The following is a 19,177-nucleotide window of genomic DNA, read 5'->3' as shown; positions in this document are numbered from 1 at the left end:
ATGCATTTACAGTTGTATCTTCTGCTTGAGCACCAAGTAGAAAGCATGCATTCATCCACTTCAAGTGCCTTTATTTCAGAGCATGGGGTGTAATTCTGAATATTTCTCTTTGAAATGTGTGGTTCATGCAGATTTCTTTAGTAATTTATGCCAAAATTAATAGTTTGCATGCCTTTAAAGACATGCCTGAATATCTGATGCGCAGTGGTGGGTGGTTGAGAGAGAGCATTTGCATAGCAATGGTTGCTCTTCCGTAAAGATAACAACTTTGAAAACCGTGCTAAATACATTTGGAGTAAATAGTAGGTGGGCTGAGAGTTGAAGCTGCCCACAGATTGGCCTCAGTACAAATTATAATACACCTTAACTACACAATATGCCTTGTGTATGCATTTATTTAGAGGAAGAAATGGATTAGAAGGTCCACAATATTAATCCCCACAGAGAAAGTTAGTACAAAACACTTCACATAGAGAAACATGCACTTTTTCTTGTTTAATGCTTTTGTTATTAGATCTGATATTAGACATTTTCCCCTTATCTCTTTTCATTAAAAACAAACAAACAAAAAAAAAAAAAACATACAGTATGACCCAACCTCTAAATATAACTGAGTGTAATATATAAAATTGTATACACTACCTTTCAAAAGTTTGGGGTTGGTAATATTATTTTATGGTTTTTCCCTTATGCTCACCAATGCTGAATTTATTTGATCAAAAAAGGATGATATTGTGAAAAATTATTAGGCCTATAGTTTAAAATAACTTTCTATTTTAATATATTTTAAAATGTAATTTATTCCTGTGATGCAAAGCTGAATTTTCAGCATCATTATTCCAGTCTTCAGTGTCACATGATCCTTCAGAAATCACTTTAATATGCTGATTTGCTGCTCAAGAAACATTTCTCATTATTATCAATATTGAAAACAGTTGCGCTGCTTAATATGTTTGTGGTACATTTCTTTCAGAATTCTTTGATTAAAAAAAAGTTTAAAAGAACAGCGTTTATTTGAAATGGTTATCTTTTGTAGCATTATGAATGTCTTTACTGACTCTTTTGATGAATTTATTGCATCCTTGCTGAATATGAGGAAAAAATCTTATGGACCATTTAAATGGTAGTGTACAGTATATATAGTATATGTAGTCGTACATTTTCATAAGTATTTTTGGCATCTCATACATATTATCACAAGTTGTCATACGAATATTTTAAAATTATCATTTTCATTATTGCTTTAACACCACAGTGCTTTGCTAGCATCTGTTACTCTGTTAATTTACAATGAAAGTTTTAATGAAGACATTTTCAGGTGAGCCATGTGATCGGTGGCAGAATATGCTATGTTTATCTAGGTCAAGGCAAGGGTTAGATGAAAGAGTTATACCGCTGTCTAGTATCTTTTCATTGGCTGTCTTCATTTGCATTTCAGAGTTACAACTGCCTCTGTCTACCCGGCTGGGAGGGGGAGTTCTGTCAATGGGAGACCGATGAATGTTCATCAAACCCCTGTAAAAACAACGGCACCTGTACAGACCTCCTCAACGCTTACAGGTGGGTTTCAAAAACACAGCTTGATGGCGCAAACACAATCTGGATGAATAGACAGGCTAGAGATGTGTCACATGGTCGACTAGTTGTCCAACAATCTACATGTTGATTAATGAGGTTGTACAGTTTATGTAGATTTTGTTTATTTTAAAACACATATCTTCCCATTATTTGCTGATGCTGACTCCTATTTCCTAAATCCCTACCTATTCAAGACAATGTTTTAAACCTTTTATGGTTAGCACTTCTTATGTTATTGCCTCATTAAGATGAATTGCTTTGTTGTTTTTCTCATTTGCAAGTTATTTGGGATAAAACTGTCTGCTAAATGAATACATGTGATGTAAATGTAAATTCGTCATAGTTGCGTCTGTAGGGCTTTTCACATAGTGTTTAACTTTAAGTTTTTTAAGACTTTTATCTCTCAGTTTCAAATTTTAATTTGGAATGGGTTAGTAAGGCAGATTTAACCTCCAAATTGGGTGCCAAAAGTGTGTAACATGAAACGATATGGATATGGAATGCCTAGACAGACAACCAATCAGAGAATGAACAATCCATGCCTGATTAAATATTCATGTGCTTTCTACATCACAGTCCAAATAAGAATGTTATTTGTCCAATCTATGTTACTGCCCTCATAAATATGTAAATAAGAATGTTAACCCATAAATATGCAGTGTGAAATCATGAAACTTGAAAATCCAGGATTATTTAACACTCAACCTGGGTTAAGAATGACACTGGGTTAACAATTTCATGTGTGAAAAGCCAGTTTAAATACATGAAAGAATTTTGAGGCCTTTAGTCCATGTGTCAACTTTGAAATTATCTCTTAAATGTTGACATTGAAATTCAATTTTAACAGAGATATGCAGTTAAAATTACAATCTTTTTCTTTCATTAAATATAGTGTATTTTTGTGCTTGTAATATTGTCAAATTAACAGTAGTTCAAAATTTAAAAATGTGTTCTGCATTCTGACTAATTCCAGTAGTGTCCTATTTTTAAATGCAAGACTGTATCATATTCGTCCGATCAGGATCAGGTGGACCTGACCGATTGTTGTTCAGGCAATCCACTGACTAGTTGATTTGAAAAATATGTCGTTTTGCACCCTTGAAACAATATAAAAAGCAGCACTGAGTTTAGTCACCTGTTCTCTCGTCACGTAGAAACAGACTGCGCTCTTACAAATGTGAGAGATAATGAATTGCAGATGGCAGGTAAAACAAATGAATCAATCAATGGAGCACAGCAGGAGGAGGTTTCTTTTGAGAAAAAAGCTGCTGCTTCTGTTTCACCTAATGCGCCCTCTTGCTAAGGGCAGCGGAGGGAGGAGAAAGAGAGAGACAGAGGGAAGAAAATAGACTGAAAGGAAAGAGTGAGAGAATAGAGAATGTGTTTAAGACAGGGATTGGCAGCACGGCTGTAAGATCACTGCCACCAAGTGGAATGCAGATACCTCCGGCACTCTCTGGGATTCACTCTGGTAAATATAATCCCAGCTCACTGCTCTAACCTCCCAGTGTCCTACTTCCAGCTGTCTGGGATTTAATGCTTCTCGGACCAATAGTGCAATTAACCTATAAATCCCCTCAGCTGTCCAGAAATCTCCCGAAAGTGATTCAGTTTTGACTATGAATCCCAAAACGAAGTAAAATAATGTTGTTTTCTTATATTTTGTGTCGGTTATATACTGTATCTCGTGGGCTGCCATGTTTCGATTATGATGAGGATGAAAGAAGATTTTAAAAATATGCCCTCTATGATTTACATTTGCATATATATGCCATTTATGACTCATTGTTCATTTTATTTTAATAACACCTGTAGGAATAGCATGTCTGTCCTCTTTAAAATAGCCATTGTGTGGGTTTTTTTCCCTCTGAAATTAAGTAGAAGGTTTAATTTATAAGAGTTTAGTTCATGGCACACATTGTAATCCTGGTCTAAAATGAACAAAAAGGGATTTTCAGAGACGTATGACATTCATTAGTGAAAAGCACCACAGGGCTAAGCCAAATCGGAGTCTGCCCCTGGGGGAATTTGCTTTTATGCTACAAGGTCACTGTGTGCCAGGACTGTCAGTCGGTCTGTACATGAATGAATATTTTAATAGCACAATATCATTTTCCTCAGTAATTTCACACAATGGAATTCCAAAGGATTTCAAGACGCTATTCTTGTGTCTTAAAGAGATAGTCCACCAGAAAATTAAAAATCTGTCATCGCTGTCTCATGTTCTAAAACTGTATGAATTTGTCTTCCATGAAACCTAAAGGGTTTCAACTTACAACGTACGTTTACATGACAACGATGTACTAAAAACTAAAAAAATTTCCTTTGCGTTTTTCACATAAAAACAACAATGTCAATATGATCCCAGTTCACACAGATCAGTGATAAAGACTAAAACACTGTATTATGCATGCCAGGCCAGTATTGGCGATGTCACTTTGTAAAGGAACACTACGCACCTGACCTGACCTATAAAAAACAGCACTGAGTTTAGACACTTATTCTCTCGTCACATAGAGACAGACTGTAAGCGATAATGAATTGCAGATGGCAGGTAAAACAAATGAATCAATCAAAGGAATCAATTCAACACTACGCACCTGACGTCACAGTTTTCACAAATTTGCATTTTTGTAGTTTAAACAGAGAAAATATTATAAGCATGATATAACAGAGAAAATATTATAAGCATGATATAACAGAAAATATTATAAGCATGATATAACAGAGAAAATATTATAAGCATGATATAACAGAGAAAATATTATAAGCATGGTCTTCATAGAAAGCGTTACTATAATATCAAAAGCAGTAGTCTAGATATTTAACGTAAAAAAAAACAAATCAGTCAAAACATAGTTGACAATGACAGTAACATTGTTACCTTTCAACTATGTAACTCAGTTGACAATTTCACCATTTTGCCTCATAAATTTAAATGGCAGGCTTTGTCTGGCCACCCAAACGTGTTTTTTTTTTTTTTTTTTTTTTTTTCTTGATCAGGTTAACCTCATATTTTAATATTTATTTGAAATAAAATAAAAATATTGCAAGCCATAACAATGTACCCAAAATAGTTGATGGGCAAAAAATATACTCCTTGATGGGTCATTGGAGATAATGTTTAAAAAAAAAAAAAGAGGATATTTACCATAATGTGTTCAAAATATCCGCCAAAGAACAAAATGGCATCACATGATGCTGATCAAATGGTTTTGGGATAAACCATTTTTTAGTTTTCAGGGGGTTAGTAACATGGGTTTGGTTAATAACAGTTGACAGACTTTTTGCAGACATTAATAAAATATTAATTAAATTTAAACTTAATGTATTTTTCTAAGGTATTTATAGATTGTAGAAATAAATGTAATATAGATAATCTTGACTTTTACATTTTTTTTTATTAACTATTTTGAGCTCAAGACCCACTCATTTCAAAAAGCGCACATTGCAAAAACTGTAATGGCGCATAAAGGCAATTTCAAGCAAACCGAAAAACAGGGTGCATAAAATATCGGTGTGAGATTATAGTATGCATTGTCTTAATGGATAAAATATATTTCTAAATAAAATTGTTAGAAAAAAATATAATTATCATCAATGAAAATGAAATTATAGAATGACCCTAATAATAAGAAATGTTTCTTGAGCACCAAATCAACATATTAGAATGATTTCTGAAGGATCATGTGACACTGAAGACTGGAGTAATGATGCTGGAAATTCAGCTTTGCCATCACAGGAATAAATTAATAATATTCAAATAAAAAACAATTATTTTGAATTGTAATGATGTTTCACAATGTTACAGTTTTTACTATATTATTGATCAAATAAATGCCACCTTTGTGGTGAACATTTAATTTAAAACATGAAAAAAATCTTACCAGCTCCAAATTTTTGAATGGTAATGTAGTGTGCAATTCATATGGATTACTTTTATGATTCTTTTATGCTTGGTCACCATTCACTTTTGTAATATGGAAAAGAGGATATTTGTCAAAAAGGAAGTAAAAGTCATACAAGCTTGAAATGACATGAGGGTGAGGAAACGATGGAAACTAAAATCTCCTCTTATGACTCATAGGTGTACGTGTCCTCATGGCTGGACAGGCCTGGACTGTGGAGAGGATGTGAAGGAATGTTCTTCTTCTCCCTGCCTGAATGGGGCACATTGCATGGAGTCTGACATCCCAGGGGAGTTTTCCTGCACCTGCCCACCCTTCTTCACCGGCCCCCTCTGTGAACAGTACTATGACCCCTGCGACCTGCGGCATAACCCCTGCCTGCACAACTCTGCCTGCCGTGCCCAGTCAGATGGAACCGCCCTCTGTGTTTGCTCAGTCGGTGAGATACAGCAACCCAACTGCATCCTACCTACTTGACCCACTCACCTGCTGAGGGGCTTCCTGCTCTGTAGTTTTATGTTCACACTTCTGCAACTTTTAATTCGTTAGCCTTCCACTGAGTTGTGTTAAAATAATGTATATTCCTTGCTAAATGCTAATTTTAGTCCAGAATAAATAGGTTCCAATGGGGGCACATTAACGCACAGGCTTTCATGGGCTGAAGGCCAGGGTCCTACACTAGGGAGGGGCCTACTGGCTGAAATATTATTTAAATTACTATCAATTATTTATCATTACTTTTATATATGGGAGATTACAGCAGTGACAAGTGCATTCTATAACAGAACTCTCACCCGTACATTATCAGGAATCACAACCGCATTCTTGGCGAAGCCCTGCTGTGTGAACAGAACCGGACTGGTTTCTATAATGTCGTATAGTGCTAGAGAGCCGCTCTTTCTTTTTTTTGAACATGGGTTTGGTTACTTAAAAAAGTGTGGATATAATCTGCGTGTCATCTGAAGGTTTCAGATCCAGTCAGTCTTCCACCAGAGCTGTTTTCGTGAGTTTCATGGTCTGCGTGTGACGCACATGCTCCGGTATTAAAGCTGCTGTTGATTAATTTGACAGATGAACTTGCACCTTGACTTTTGTTGTTTCAAATGTGATAAGACATTACAGTTACAGACGTCACAGCAAGACTTTAAGTCACAATCTTTGATATTACTTTAGTCACTGTCACTATGGTTACCGTTGCACTTTCATACAGACAGTATTCGAGACGCTATTGTAAGCGATGGTGTGATCAGGATACCTTAACAGCAGCCATATCACCTTGTAGCCCAAGACTGAAGCTAAGCAGGGTTGAGCCTTGTCAGTACCTGGATGGGAGACCTCCTGGGAAAACTAGGTTGCTGCTGGAAGAGGTGTTAGTGAGGCCAGCAGGGGGTGCTCACCCTGTGGTCTGTGTGGGTCCTAACACCCCAGTATAGTGACGGGGGCACTATACTGTAACAAGCACCGTCCTTCGGATGAGACGTTAAACCAAGGTCCTGGCTCTCTGTGGTCATTAAAAATCCCATGGCACTTCTTGTAAAGAGAAGAGGTGTAACCCTCGGTGTCCTGGCCAAATTCCCTCCATTGGCCCTTACCAATCATGGCCTACTAATAATCCCCATCCATTGAATTGGCTCTATCATTCTCTCTCCTCTCCACATATAGCTGGTGTGTGGTGAGCGTGCTGGCGCCGTTGTACTGTGGCTGCCGTCGCATCATCTAAGTGGATGCTGCACACTGGTGGTGGTTGGGGAGAGACCCCTGATATGACTGTAAAGCGCTTTGGGTGTAATAAACAAAAAGGGATGTCTATCGAGACTGACGTTCACTAAAAATTAGATTTTACTAATGTTATTTATGGCGCTTTTCCACTGCGTGGTACGGTTCGGTACGGCTCGGTACTTGCTTTAAACGACCGTCACACACAACTTGAAAAGACAAATGGCTGTATCGTGGTCAGTAGACGAGGTGCAGACTCGTTAGTAGCCGAGGAGCAGATCCACGGCAGTAAAGGTGGGGCAACTATAATGATCAGTCTATAACTTTGAAGCAGTACTAAACCGTAGGGGTGTGCCCGAAGCCGAATATCTTATGGAGAAAGGCACAGATCATGGCTTCACAACGAATAATGAATAACGGATAACGAATAATTCTGCCGAATAATATTCGGCTGAGACTGAAACAGTCATTTCTTGTGTTTTGTGTTTGCTAGATAACAGGTGAGCCAGGGGATCATAGTGCGATACATAAACCTCTAAAATCACTACGCAATAATATGAGTGTGAAGCAAATTCGTGTGAACTTTATGAATGAAATGAGCTCAAATCAAATAACCGCGTTGCTGTTGCGTCTTTCCGAAATCAGAGCTTGACAGAAGTAATATCGACTAAATTACTACATCATACACATGCTCTACTGTCCAATAAGTATTTTTAATTGATGTAAACCTTGCACAATATGAATGAATGGAATTAGCACGGCATGATCGCTAATCAAATAGCCGCGCTCCGTCTCTGCGTGTCTCTGAGAAACAAACCTGCTCTCTGTCAAGATAATCAACTACATTTTGTACTAGGTCTACTACACGTTTGCTCCTTTATCTGTTGCTGGTTTGAAAGGCACACGCACAGTTGTTTAGTGAAGTTAAAAAGAGAGTCTCTTATAGTAAAGAGAAAGTTTTTAATTCATTCAGCTCCTTGAATTCATTCAGTCGTGAACGACAATCACTAAATCACTAAACGTTTGCCATGAAATCACTCTGCTTGTACGATCATTTATTATTATTATTATTATTATTATTATTATTATTATTTTAATTATTAGCTAATTTTATATTTAGAAAACTGAATAGGGGAAATAGTCTTGAAACAAATATTTTTCCATTTCTTTTCTAGACCTGGAAATTACATAAATCAAATTTCATACATTTCCAAACTGCATAGGAAGCAGTGACCATGCAGGGAAAGCACGATATTATACACAAACCTCTAAAAAAGTGAATGAGTGTAAGTTCTATGAATGAACTGAATGCAAATCAAGTAGCCGCGTTCCTGTTGCCTTTTCCATACTTTCCATTACTTAAATCAATTTCCATACATTTCCGAACTGCGTAGGAACCTGAGTTGGGATTCAAACTCACGTCATCCGAAGCACAACTGCACGAGAAGCACTTCCATCAAGACTATCGGCTCAGACAGTTAGAAGATATTTACATAAATGTTTTAATCATAATTTTTTTTTTTTTTTTCAGTTATACAAGGCATATTTTAGTGATATCTACGAAGAAAACAGATATATAGGCTGTAATACCATAGACAAAATGGTCTTAAGTAATTGTACGAACTTCCTGGTAAAGCCCTGCCCACTTCCGATTTTATTCGAATACAGATACGAATAATTTTGAGATTGTTACAAATACAGATACAGATACAAATAGTGGCTCCGCTGCACACCCCTACTAAACTGCAGTGGAAAAGCAAACCGAACGTAAGCGAGCCATGCCGAACCGAACCAAGCCGAGCCAAGTTGTTTCACACAGTGGAAATGCGCCATTATTCAGGGTAGAGGCCTCTGCGATTGTGACATCCAAAACTGGAAAAGTCATGTTAATATGCTTAACATGTTTCTATCTGCAGGATCTAATGGGGCAATGCTAACCAACAAAACCTTGACTCCTTGGTCTCATTGGAGACATTTTGTAAACTAATAAGTATGATCATTTAATTTTATTATTAATTCAAAAGACTGGTACTTCAGTTGGAACTTGGATTGGAACTTCACACAGCAATTTATGTTAAACGATTTCTACAAGTCCTCATCTATTTTCCATGGTTAGGTCATGGAAATTTGTTGAAGGTCATAGAAATACCCTGCAATAAAAACACCACCGCTTTGGTCGTATACTGATGAGCATAGTTGCCTTCCAGGCAGTTGACCTGGGTTTGATTTCTTTTTTGGGTCAAGCAGCTTTCGGGATAATTTTCTTGTACCTGACTTCAAAAAGCTTTCCTGGAGAATTTACACAACTGTTCAAAAGTTTGGAGTTGGAAATATATTTAATGGTAGCCTCTTATGCTCACCAAGGCTGCATTTATTTGATCAAAATACAGTAAAAACAGTACTACAGTGAAATGTTATTACAGTTGAAAGGAAATGTGTTCTATTTTAAATGTATTTTATTCCTGTGATGGCAAAGATAAACTTTTAGCAGCCATTTCTCCAGTCTTCAAGGTCACACGATCCTTCAGAAATCATTCTAATAAGCTGATTTTTCTTATCAATGTCGAAAACAGTTGTGCTACTTGTGGAGACAGTAGCACAACTGTTTTAGGTTTCTTTAAGTAGAAAGTGTGGAACAAATTTGGAGATCTAACAGTACTGGGTGTTCACATAGTACATCTCTTTTAAGATCAATGAAAATTAGTTGTTTGCATTAAATGGCCCTGTTTTAAGTTTTTTAGGTAAACATTTGAATGTTAAAGAGGATAAATTTGAGTTAAGAGACAGTCATGTTTATATTCTTCCTTGTTTATAATGATTTGAAATGCGTATCTAACATCACCCTGGCAAGCATTATGCTCAACTAACCTTCAAATATGCCGAAATACTCCACATTGCTTTAGAAGGAAAGAGTGGCTCATGAGAGGAAACTGTGGCTCTCTGGATATGCATGACTTTCTAGTTTTGTTCTGCCAGCTCTCCCCTGCAGTATTTGTCCATTGATGTCTTCAGCATGGGAGAGAATTATTAAGGATCACACACTGATTTAAAGCCATTGTAACTGCTTGAATCATACTTTCTTCCTTGTTAAACGGTGTCTTACCCTTCCAATGATTTTTCCATTTTCTTCACTTTCCTATTTTTGACTTTCTCCGCAGAGACAGAACAAACCCTATCACTCCTGCCAAAGAACAAGTTCCAAGTGTTTCATTAAATTTTGGCTGCAGGTTTCCATCAAAGGAAGACGAGCCGTGCCTGATGAATGCACAGAACAGGGGGTGCAAAAGAGGTTTCTGCACAATCTCTTTAATCACAGTGAAGCGTACTCTCTCGCGCATGCACATACACACGCTCATCTGTCATTTGAAACCCTCCTGATATTATTATGCTCGTTGAGACCAGATCACTTACTCATAATACATGTCTGCTGTGTCTCAGGCACAGATTGCTCTAACTTAAAATTTTGCACATTTGTATTCGGCTGATCACTCCACAGTTTCACAGGGAATCTGATGTGTCTCCATAGCGATTCAGATGCTATTACTCATTCAGCAGTAGTGAATACCACAATGCTGTGCAGCTGTATAATGCAGAGGGTCTATCTCACTGTGTGGTTACTAGGGATGAGTGCTTGGAAGTGACAACAATGACTGCAACTTTTTCAGCAACATAATTGGTTACGATGGCAGTACTTTGTGGTCAAATCGGCTGTTGCTATATCTGGTTGTGACTATAAAAACAGATTTACTTTACTTGAAGATTGCTTGACAGACCAAGTTTGTCCTCCGCGTGCTGCCAAAACAGTACCGACCCACCGAGGCACGGACTCTACAAGAGCCCTGAAGGTGTGCTGTGGTATCTGGTACCAAGACATTAGCAGCAGATCCTTCAAGTCCTGTAGGTTGTGAGGTGGAGCCGCCATGGATCGAACTTGTTGGTCCAGCACATCCCACAGATGCTCAATTGGATTGAGATCTGGGGAATTTGGAGGCCAGGGCAATACCTTGAACTAGAGGTCTGCATTCTCCCGACATCCTTTGACAACAGCGTATCTGCGCTTGAACTTGTAGTGAACAAAACTTTCTGCAGTGGTGGCATTCAGTTCAATTGTGGTCAGATTTTGGAGGAGAGACGTTCAGTACAGGAACTGTTGTCAGACATTTGTTCTTGCATGGATGTTAAAAAAAAAATCATTTTGCAGTATAGCTAGCCAACAGTTTGTTTGTTCATATTTTTGGCTTATAATTTTGAGTGACAGATTTTTCTAGGTGACTTTTTTTTTTTTTTTTTTTACTGTTAGCAGTATCATGATAAGACAAATAACAAATACAGTTCTTGTATAGCCAATATTTTATATTTGTTATGCCCAATTATTCTTTCACTCTTTCTTTGGGGGAAATTTAAATGTGAGATTCTGGAAAGGAGATCTAAATTTAGAGGGGTCAGTCAGGTCGGGAAGAAAATCATTCTAAGCAGATAGTGGGTGAACACAGAGTGAATTTTAAGTAGGAGCGAATGGGTGCGGAATAGAACCTAGCGGGAGCAGGATGAAAAAAAAAAAAAGAGTCCCCCGCAGACCTCTACCTTGAACTCTTCATCATTTTCCTCAAACAATTTCTGAACAATGTGGCAGTGTGAACAGTAAGGCATGGTGCATTATCCTGCTAAAAGAGGCAGCTTCCACCGGGGAACACCATTGTCGTGTTTAGGTAGGTGGCACATGTCAAATTTACGTCCTCATGAATGGCCGTACCCAGGGTTTCCCAGCAGAATAGTGCACACGTGCACAGCCATCCACGTGATGTAAAAGAAAATGGGACTCATCAGACCAAGCGACCTTCTTCCACTGCAGGTCCAGTTCGACATTTGTGTGCCCATTGTAGGTGCTTTCGACGGTGGACAGGGGCCATCATAGGCACTCTGATTCAGCCGATCTGCAGCTGCGCAGCCCCATACGCAGCAGAGTGTACTGTGTGTTGTGACACATTCCTCCCATAACCATCATTAAAATTTTGTGTGACTTGTGCCACAGTAGACCTTCTGTTGGCTTGGACCAGACAGGGTAGCCTTCGTTGCCCTTGTGCATCGATGTGCCTTGGGCGCCCAACACCCTGTCGCCGGTTTGTGGTTTGTCCCTCCTTGGACCACTGGTGGTAAATTCTCACCACTGCTGACCGGAAACAACTCACAAGCCTTGCTGTTTCAAAGATTCACTGACCCTGTCGATCAAAGTTGCTCAGATCTTTATTCCCACCTGTTTCTCCTGCATCCAACACATTGATTGCGAGAACTAAACAATATTGCAACAATGCTTTGGTAGGTGGTATGTGTCAAAGTAACATCCACATGGATGGCAGGACCCAAGGTTTCCAGCAGAACATTGCCCGAAGCATCACACTGCCTCCGCCGACTTGCCTTCTTCCCATAGTGCATCCTGGTGCCATGTGTTCCCCAGGTAAACGAGACACGCACCCGGCCATCTACGTGATGTAAAAGAAAATGTGATTCATCAGACCAGGCCACCTTCTTCCATTGATCCGTGGTCCAGTTTTGATGCTCACGTGCCCACTGTTGGTGCTTTCGGTGGTGGACAGGGGTCAGCATGGGCACCCTGACTGATCTGCGGCTATGCAGCCCCATACGCAACAAACTGCGATGCTCTGAGTATTCTGACACCTTTCTATCAGAACCAGCATTAACTTCTTGAGCAATTTGAGCTACAGTAGCTCGTCTGTTGGATCGGACCACACGGGCCAGCCTTCACTCCCCACGTGCATCAATGAGCCTAGGCCGCCCATGCACATTTTTTACCCTCTCTATGAAACTTTTTTGGGTTCACACTTTGCTATTTTTCAAAATGAGCCTATTTGCAAAACCTATTTTACATTTTACAAGCCTACTAACATTTCAGTTATGATTCACTATGATTACCTATTGGGTGGTACCTTGCAGTTATATTGGTTAGAGCTGGAACAGCAGCTGTACATGAACTAGCTTGTGTTCAATACACAGAATATGTTTTTGCTTTCAATAATACCTACAGCAGCTGCTAATGGAATGGAACAGAATGGGTATGGGCCATTGGTCCTGAAACTTTTTGTTTTTGAACTTGAATGTTTGAAATGTTAGCATTTATTAGTGTTTGTTGAAGCACTGTGAATTAGCTTTTAAAAGCTGCATTTATTTGCATTTATTAGACGCCTATACCCATCATTCCACCCTGAGCATTCTGCTGAATTTAACTGTCAGACTTAACAAAATGTGCATCCCTAGTGGCTACCCTAAAGTCATTTACCCTTCTGCTGTATGAAATTATAAGATGAAAAAGTCTGACTCATCACTTTTAACAATCCACAGACAGAAAAGCCCATGTTACAGCATGATTCTAAAATCAGATGATCGTGTTCATGCCCCTGTCTAGATTGCATCTGGTGGTTTTGAACTATGATGTGGCCGAATGCTTTTTTCCTTGTTATACATCTGACCCCTTTCGATGGCACTGGTGTGACCTGCAAAACGCAATCAAACCTGCCTAGCATCCGTTTTTTTGCTGTGGGCATCTGAATGATATGAAGTCTGTGGGGATAAGAGAGGCCAGAGGCCAGTCAGTGAATATGACTCTTTTTTTTGTATTGCGGTGTTGTACCACTATCAGGGAGGGAATGAAAAGAATGTTGGGGAGGGATAAAAATAGAGTGCTTTGGCAATCCACGGATTTCTTTTCTGGGGAGAGAAATAGGAAATTAGCATCTACTGCTGCATGCATTACTGAGCTAGAGATGTGCGTAGGCTCACATGCCACCTCCTTTTCTCTTTATTTCCTTCTGTCTCACTATCTCTCTTTCTCTCTCTCTCGTTCTACACACACTCTGACTCACAGCCGTTCTCAGCCCACACTTCATATATCAGTACATGGGTCGCCTGGCAGATACACTGTGTATTATTGCACAACCCGTGGATTGAAACCAAGCCAGCATTTCTACAAAAATGACATACCCCAAAGTTGCTGTATTTTTACCTTACCGTTTTTTTACTCAACTTGTTCTTTGTTTACTTACCTTCATATCAATCTATACTTGTATGCTGTTTTTCTTCTGCAGGAGTCATCGCTCTTTTGCATGTAAGGGTCAAATCATAGTGACCACGTCTGCTCCAAAAAGGAGAAAAAATAAAATGCAAACTATTATATTATATTATATTATATTATATTATATTATATTATATTATATTATATTATATTATATTATATTATTCAGAACTTTGGGGTCAGTAAGATTTTTTTAAAATAATACTTTTATTCAACAAGGATGCATTTAAAGACATTTACAATGTTTCAAAATAATTCTATTTAAAATCAATATGCAATTACTTAGTTAATTTTTTTTATCAATTGACAGCACTAAAAAATTGGAATAAATCAGAATAACATGCATTTTAAAATATATAAAAAAAGAAGAGTTATTTTAAATGACTATTTTTACTATTTCACTGTAATATTTATTTTTGAGCAAATAAATGCATCCTTGGTGAGCATAAGAGACTTTTTTTTTTTTTAGAAACATTAAAAAATTAGTATATTATATTATAGTATAGTATATTCTATTCCAGATTTTCTTAAGATGTTTGATAGCTTAGAAAAAAACAGAAGTTTCTGTTCACCAATATTCTTCCCCTTACCTGGAGCAATATTTTTATATGTATATTAATAATGTGTTATACATATATTTTTTTTTTTTTTTTCTGTAGACGCAAAAATCCATTTTTGAAACAGCGCACCAAACACAATGCACTAGTTTGACAGAGAATGACATTCGAGAGCTGCATCGAAGTGTTCATCGCTCAAACGTATCACATGAATTTAACAGATTTGGAATACAGCAAGTAATATGGAGTACATTAATGGTTTGTGCATGTACAATTTTACATATTTCTCATTTTGTATACCACAGAAAAAAAAAATGGGTTTGCATATGGGTTGGTAGCGGCAAGAGGGTGAGTAAATAATTTTCATTTTTACGTTAACTCTCCTAAATTAGACATTTTTTTGCACGTCGAAGGTTTACATAATTAATCCCACCTCTCACTAAATGTACCGCAGCATTCATACAGCAGTGTTATTCTGATGCCCTCTTGGTAAATTCAACACTATGTCCTTGCTTTGATCTATTCTTATTTACAGCTTAAAATGCATTACTCTTGAATTAGTCTTGTTGGTTGACATGAGTATGTGACACTGTAATGAACCAAGGCCCCAGCTGAGGCGAGGAGATAGGAGACTACAGAATACAGCACATATCTCTCCATGCAAATGATGCTTTCATGCAACATTTATTGAGATACAGGTGCTGAGCCACAAGATCACACCCTGCCTCTTGTTCAGCTGAGCAGGCACAAACCTTTTGTGTTTACACAGCAGCATGCTTTTAAATAGTTGTACAGCAAGAACAGGACGGGCCGGCGATAACACTCCTCACCTGAGGGCAGACGGGTATGAATGATGAGAGAGCGTACAGCAAGTCACTAAGCAGTCAGAACAGCTACACGAGTGATGCCGTGATGATGAGAGACATAAGAAGAGACACATGAGTTTTGTTTCAGTATGTTTTGATTGCCATCACTTGTCATTGCAAAGGCTCACATTACATCTACTGACATATAGGCTCCATCTGAAAGTTTAAAAATGCTGCCTTCAGAGGATGCATTTCAAGTAGGGCTGTAGCTAACGATTATTTTGGTAATCGAGTAATCGTTCGATTATTCTAACGATTCCTCGAGTAATCGCGCCAGACCATTATAATTAGACAACGCGTTATATTCATATCAGATACATATTACATACTGTGAGTAAGGCAAGCAACTATGCAGTTTACCCTGTTATTCTCCCAATTCACCGGACACTTACATCCATCCATGTATTTCGAAAGAAGTGGAAGAATTCAAGTGTAAATCCGACAGATCTATTCTCCTGACCGTGGCATAAACAAACATGGCGCGCGCATATAGCTCAACTACTAACGCGATCATTATAAAGGTGCTTGCACAACAAAACACATTCACTTACACATATGGCTTAAAAATAAATATATAATAGCAATAACACAATAAAAATTGATTCAAGTAAAGTATGAAAAACAAGTAATCGTATGGTTTTATTGAACAAAACTGTCAAAATACATAATGTATTGAATTGTACAACTAATGTTCTATGTATTATAACCAATGCCTGCAGAGGGCGCCAGTGGCCTGACGATTGTTTTTACACTCTAAACGCAATCTAAACCTTGTTTATTATTGGCTTACAACATTTATTTCAGCTGTCCAATTAATCTTTAATATTTGGCCATTTCTTTACGACAGAAATGCAACAACCACTGTAATTTCTTGAACAAGAACATGTGGACTTAAACGATGGCTTAAATTTATATTTTGAAATCGCGACGAGCAGTTAGCACAGTAGAAACATACTGTATAATGTATTCTCCTGCGTTTGCTAAGGTTTATAGATGACTTACCTTACAAATCTGATTAAATGTCGCACATTGCGTTTCCAAAGGAACATTAAAAGCAATCCAAACTCACAGCATATGCACAGATGGAGTTTGAAACGCGCCACTCATGTAAATAACAGTTCACAATGAGCAGCATTTACTGTGAATGGAGCCGCATGAGACGCACGTGGATGCACGTATGCAAATAATTACAGCGCATATTAAACCTGCAGCACATATGTTTATTTAATTAATTCACAGCCTTTGTAAAGTCACAATAGCATTATGCTTTATTATGATTTTTAAACGGGTTTAATATCGTGCAGCCTTAGAAAACGGTCTAATAATGCGTTTCATGGATTCTCATCCGTGGAAAGCGCCACTTCCGGTATTTTACCGGTTACTCGACACGGGCAAATTGAAATCGAGGATTTTTTAAAATCGAGTATTCACATTTAATCGAGGAATCGTTACAGCCCTAGTTTCAAGGTACAGTAGGAAGGCATCAAGGCACGTCTGAATCCAATGAATAGATCAACCTTTTTTGAGTTGTGCAATGCAACAGGGCCTCTTGAAGCGCCTGCTGCATCATGCCCAAGGGAGCAAGTTTTTACAAATAAATGCATCGCCATAGAATGATCATGTGACTTTTACTTAAGCTAGGTGACCTGTAAATGCGGGAAAAAAAATGTTTTGGGTCACCAATGTAACCATGGTTCCCTGATAAGGGGAATGAGACACTGTATCCTAGGACACTAATGGGGAATGCCTCTGGCATGCCAGTGTCTGAAGCACTTGTCAAAACACGACAATGATATTGGCTGGCGCAGCCCATGACGTCACTAAGGACTGCTACCAAGGAGGCTAAGAGAAGCCTCACACTCAATACTGCCATCCAAGCGGAGCCTTTGAGGTGGGGTCTTCAACATGAAGACACTCTATGTGAGAGGAAACCCAACAATGCCACCTTGAGGACAGTTAACCAGGGAGGCTCCAGAACAGAGCCAAATCTACTGCCCTCATGGAGCCCACATAGTGGAGGCTTCGAAACCTAACTACGCTTCCCTATGGGTGGCTAGACCAGGGAGGCTAATAGCCAACCCAGCTGAGCTCAAAGAAAGGAGGCCTCAGCAAAAACAACTCTCTAAAGCGATAGGAGACCTAGCTACATTCTGTGCTAAGGGCTTCTTACCAAGGAGGCCCAAAGAAGCCTAACGCCCGATACTGCTATCTAAGCGGAGCTCTGAGGAGGAGACTTCTGCAGTAAAACTGTCTACCACTATGAAAACAGTAAACCAGGGAGGCTCCAAAAGAGAGACAACCACCCAGTCTACTGACCTCACAGAGCTCTCAGAGCAGAGGTTTCAGCATAACGACCCTCTATAGTGAGAGGAAACCTAACTACGCTCTATGCTAAAAAGACCACCTCACCAAGGGGGCTCAGAAAGAGCCACACAACTCGGACGGGTTATCTAGTGCAGAGCTCTGAGGAGCGGAGGTTTCAGCATGACGACTCTCTAAATGGAAAGAGAACCAAACAGCGATCCCCCAAAAAAGTGTGGTTGCACCAAGGAGGCTCAAGCTGGTGCATACCACAGCAGCTTGGCTCTAATACAACCCGAATTCCGGAAATGTTGGGACGTTTTTTACATCTGCACCCAGGCTGAGCTCTGAAAGAGGGAGGCCTCACAAAATAACACTAAAAAACGAGAGGAGCCTCAACCAGCTCTCAGGAGCCTCAAGAGAGCCAAGGACTCAACAGCTCCAACCTGGACGGAGTCTAAAAGCGGAGGCCCCACCAAACCATTCTGAACGAGAGGAGACTATGCAAAATTAAAACACCCCGAAACCCAACAACACACCCACAATCAGTATCCTGTGCTGAACCATCAAGAGGGCAGGAATATAGCGTCCTAGGACGCAGTGCAAGTTATGGGAGTAAGCGAAATTGGCGTGTTTCCATAGAGCATATTTTCAATTATTCTTACCACAATTTGAAGGGTAATGGAAATGCAGCTATTGTTAAAAAGAGTAAATCGCTGTATGTTGTATTTGATGTCACCGAAAATTCAAATGATGCAAAGGGAATCACAGTTATTTACTGAGAATTTGCTGTATTATACTGGGTGATAAATAACTGTACAAATTACAGAAATGTCTAACAGTGTACACTGGTCTGCCACATTAATGGTTGCTTCTCTGTGCATCAGTACAATTTGCAGCTGGTGGTTCAGCTTTTTGGGCAAAATCTCTGAGGAATCCCATGCGCAGAACAAAAGCTTTTCATTTTCTGAGGTGTTTCTTGCTTCCCTTTTTCATTCCCTTTTTTCATTTCTTCCCTCCCTACACAGCTTTTTTGCACTTCTGTCTGTGTTAGATTGAGATCGTATCCCATTCCAACCATTCAGTAAACGGCTTCCCCCTGCATTTGGCCTTATCTTCTCTGCTGCATGATTGTATCTCTGCTCCTATATTGCAATGCATTGC

General features: G+C 38.8%; 1 protein-coding gene across 1 annotated transcript in view; it reads left to right on the top strand.

Annotated features, from left to right (window-relative positions):
* eys (eyes shut homolog) overlaps positions 1–19,177 on the top strand; it is a 238,982-nt gene that overhangs the window by 73,094 nt on the left and 146,711 nt on the right. Inside the window, exons 15-16 of the mRNA XM_051917822.1 lie at positions 1,439–1,560; positions 5,666–5,925. Of these exons, the coding sequence (XP_051773782.1) occupies positions 1,439–1,560; positions 5,666–5,925 (382 nt within the window). The remainder of the gene's footprint in view (positions 1–1,438; positions 1,561–5,665; positions 5,926–19,177) is intronic.

The sequence above is a fragment of the Ctenopharyngodon idella genome, chromosome 13, assembly GCF_019924925.1.
Source record: "Ctenopharyngodon idella isolate HZGC_01 chromosome 13, HZGC01, whole genome shotgun sequence".
In the NCBI taxonomy this organism is placed as follows: domain Eukaryota; kingdom Metazoa; phylum Chordata; class Actinopteri; order Cypriniformes; family Xenocyprididae; genus Ctenopharyngodon; species Ctenopharyngodon idella.
This window is presented reverse-complemented; position numbering and strand designations above follow the sequence as displayed.